Raw genomic sequence first — 4502 nt, forward strand, 5'->3', positions numbered from 1 at the left:
TTCAAACGCATGCGCTATCATGTTTGATGATACCGAACCTACGTAACCGAAATTATATAGTATTGTATACCATGGTTTTTATATTTTTTGTGTCTGTTATTATCAATATAAATTAAATGTCATATCATTGATAAACAATATTTTTACATTATTTTTTACTGATTATGAATTTTTCTGAAAAATTTGAATTTGAGATTTTGAGACAATACAATGTAATAATTTTTTTTTTCAAAAATCTGAAAAATCGTAATTTTTAAATGGTATTTTCAAAATGCCTTTATTAAATAAATGTATGGTATTATGTTAGAACAAATTATTAGATTTTTAATTAGCTGTAAAATTGATTAAATAAACAATGATTATATGATAGTTTGTGTAAAAATGAACAATATTTTAAAAATATATTTTTACATTTTTTACATTGTCTTATTTTATAGTTGTCATTTTTCTTGTTTAGTTGTTAACGTAAAAGATCAGGTAATTTTTAACAAATTAATTACTATAGATTTAAAGTAAAGATAATAATATAATATGCATTAATTTTTCATGAAATATAAAATACAATTTGAATTTAATGCTTTAATTTAAATTGTACATTTTTAGCTATATAAATTTAAAAAGTACTTGGTAATCAATAATGCAATAATGCTTATATCAATATACTCGCATACTTTTTAATAAAAATTATTATTTTTATATAGAAGTTTTTTTTTAAATTATAATAGTTATAAAATTACAGATACTCACTTGTTCAAAAAAATATTTGTATCTGTTTTGATTATTTTCTTTTAATTTATGAAATTAACATTATATGTACTTATATTTATATCTTATACATTATACATTATTTTAATATTAGGACGGCGGTGTTATAAAAGAAATTATAAATGCAAATATAACAGATGATACAATTACAGTAGAATTACAACTTCCTGACTCTACATTAATCACACAACATATTGATTTTACAAAGGTATTAATAATTTTATATGAATATTACGTTTGTTGTAGATACCTTAATAATGAATGAGCGATAGGTACATTTATTAATAATGCATTAATTTGTATTAGGAAGTGCAAATAGTACAAGTGTTGTTGCTCGGAGAAGAAGAACGTGGTCAAAAGCCATATCAAATACTTTGTTTTGTGAATCATGTTCAAGCAAATGAATTTATTTCACCAGATGCAATGTCAAAACTCAGACAAGTAGTCTTATAAATAATTATTATTATAGTTATGTCAATTACTATGAAAATATATGTGTATATTACAAACAAAATATTTTTTTTTTTTAGAAAAATCCAGGTACAATTCGAGTTGCAGAAGATAATAAAGGTTTATTTAATATTACAATAGATATGAAAATTAAATTAAAAGACAGCATTTATATATCACAACATGTTGGATCATTATGTTCTGAAGCACTAGATACAACTTTCACTAGCAAAGTTGACATTGATAAATGGGCTACTGTACCAGGTAACTAAAGTTATACAGTATAAATTATACATCCAACTGTTTTTATTTTAAACAAATTATATAAATTTATTATATATTTATATGTAAAAATGTTAGAAAAATTTAATTAGGCTTTTGCATACCAAGCAATATTTATAAATATAACACTGCATATTTATGATAAACTTAAAAAAAAAATGAACGTTTATGTTTTACCAAAATTTTGTCCTGATGTGTTGGTGATAACACTTAATACATTGTAAAAATTTGAGTATTAAATGCAGAGTTAAACTTAAAATGTTATAAACATTTAAAAATACTTTGTTCAAATTGATTAATGATTAGAATCCAACAATAAAGAACATGCTCCCAAATAAATAACTTATATTTAAATATTAAGGTTGAATTTTCAAAGTTTTGAATGGTGAAAATAATATTACAATGGTTCTTAATTAATAATACATTGTTGATAAAAGTTTAAACTATAGAAAAATATATTTAATTATATTTAAGCATTCAGTTAAATATGCATACTCATACAAAATATAAAATTATCTTTTTTGGCTAACACCCATTCTAAAATTCTTAATTTATTTTATTTTATTAATGGTTATTCTTTATTTATTTAGGCATGTATTTGGGAAATTTGTTACAAGCTGTTGAATATATTAACTATAAAGCACCAAACTCTAATTTAAAACTATGTCGAGATACAGGAAAAGTATGGTCACACTGTTTATGTACAATGAAAGTTAGCATTCCTTGGTACCCTTGTGCATTAAAATTTTGCAAAGATCATATTGGTAAAAAATCAACAGCAGTCGACAGTTATCGGTGTGGTATACAAACTTGTGGTAAAATTATGAACTTTATGTACAGTGTTAAACACAAGCAACATTGTTTGACAATTGAGTAACACAACCATTATATTATTGTCATGTATTAATAAGGTAATTTAAACTTTTCTGCTGTATAGTGTATATAAATAAATAAATGAATAAATAAATAAATACATTTTGCATTTAAATCTTTTTATAATCAATACATACAATTTAATTGAAAACAAAACAATCATACTTTATTTGAATTTCAATAAAAATTATTTTTAATTATTAATATAACTATTAAATTATAAAAAAAACTAGCAAATACTAGAATTTAGTATGTATACAAAGATGGCAAGTAATATGAAACCAAAGCAAGCCATGTGACAACAAGTAAGATCACATCATTCTTGTTATAAGTATTTAGAAAGGTAATAATTTATTCTAATCATTCTGTGATCAAATGAAAATATCTAATATTTAGGCACTTATAAATTATGTATGCCTGTCTATATCAAACACTTGACCCCAAGTTTTATATTCTTAATATTCTAGTATACTAAATTATGGGGAACCTTGTATTACATTTTCAAGCTTTATTATAAGAATTGTACATTTTATACATTTTCAATTGCAAATCAATAAGTTTATCGAAAAATTTGTCAACATTTAAACTTCAAATGTTTAGAAAATTAAATTGTGTCTAAAAGAAAAATTGAAATATTCAAATGTCTAAAAATAACTCAAAAGAATAAATATTTTGAAAATTATATTAGGAATAAAAAACAATATATAAACATTTGGTTTAAAATTCAAGTAATTATGAGTATTCGTTTTTGAGTTAGAATAAAACAACAAAATCAATTTCATAAAAAAATTGAATTTTCGTAACACTTCCATTTTTTCTTAAAATTTTAGTATTTGAGTAAAGTGAATATATCGATTTTACAGTGATGTTTTTTATTATCTGTAAAAACTTTTTAGGATAATAAAAATTAAATTTTCAAAATTGGGAGTGGTGTTAAATTGTCAATTATAAAATATCAAAAATATTGTCAAAATATTTTTTTATAAGCGTTTATAGATAAAATGTTAACAAAACTAATAAAAATTATTTTATAGTTAGAAATTCATAAAATGTATTGTTTTTATACCTATGATTTTAAAATTAATTAAAATGGGAACTTAAATAGTCTATGTACTATGTATATTATGAATATGAAATTTACTGTACGCAATGACATTTATTTTTTGATTTATTTTAATATCTATATATATATATATTATAAATCTATTCATATATCATATTTCATATAATATATTATAATATTTCATAATATTGCGTTATAAATTCAACATATTGTATCGTCGTAAACGAATCTTATTATATAAATATAATATTTTATATTATAGACCAATATTTTGGGGTACACAAAAAGTGAAGAGCTCAGATAGCTGGGAACATAATAGGTACCTACTTATCTATTTCAATATACAAATAGTATAAGATATTTTATTCAAAATAGTTAAATTTTAAAAGAAATTTATTTTTATTTTTGGGGGTACACAAATCCCCTGCGGCGCCCTGCCTAAAGGCAGAGAATATATTCTCCTACTAGCTGCATCAACAGGATTCAGGAAGTGTGTTATTTTATTATATGATTTTTTAAATATTTAGATTAATTTTAAGCTATTTTTACCACTAATAAAACACATATTCACTCCGTTCTATACACTTTACATCATATATTAATTTATACATATTTATAAATCGTTAGTAACAATAATATTATAATATGATATATATCTAATATTATTATTTATCATTATCATTTTATATATTTCGGCAAAAGTAGTTCGACCTTCGACCTACCGTCGTATTACTGTACTTACACATATATTAATTATATATGTAGCGATATAAATAGCTTTAAATTAATCTAAATATTTTATATAGACTATAGCCTATAGGTACTTATTATAACGTAAATAATAATATACGACATCCGTATTCCGTATTGGTAAAAGCCAGTGTACTATAAACGCTAATAACGCACAATCCTCAATAACTTTTATGATTCCCTTTATATAGATATATTATTATTATTATAAAATAAATAGTGTTATACTCATCCCAGTAAACAAATATACATATATTAAACGTATAATACACGGATACGAATAATCAGATTACGTATAATAAACGAATATATTTAGTTG

The 4502-nt window shown here is 22.0% G+C and overlaps 1 protein-coding gene across 1 annotated transcript; it reads left to right on the forward strand.

The window, feature by feature from the left end:
* The first annotated feature begins 168 nt into the window (after positions 1 to 168).
* Positions 169 to 2470, forward strand: LOC132923040 (out at first protein). Its single transcript, XM_060986836.1, has 5 exons — positions 169 to 477; positions 860 to 973; positions 1072 to 1206; positions 1296 to 1479; positions 2088 to 2470. Exons 1-5 carry the CDS (start codon positions 364 to 366, stop codon positions 2372 to 2374), a joined length of 834 nt encoding a protein of 277 aa, XP_060842819.1. The 5' UTR covers positions 169 to 363; the 3' UTR covers positions 2375 to 2470.
* Positions 2471 to 4502: the final 2032 nt, after the last annotated feature.

Source organism: Rhopalosiphum padi, chromosome 2 (assembly GCF_020882245.1).
Source record: "Rhopalosiphum padi isolate XX-2018 chromosome 2, ASM2088224v1, whole genome shotgun sequence".
Classification (NCBI taxonomy): Eukaryota; Metazoa; Arthropoda; class Insecta; order Hemiptera; family Aphididae; genus Rhopalosiphum; species Rhopalosiphum padi.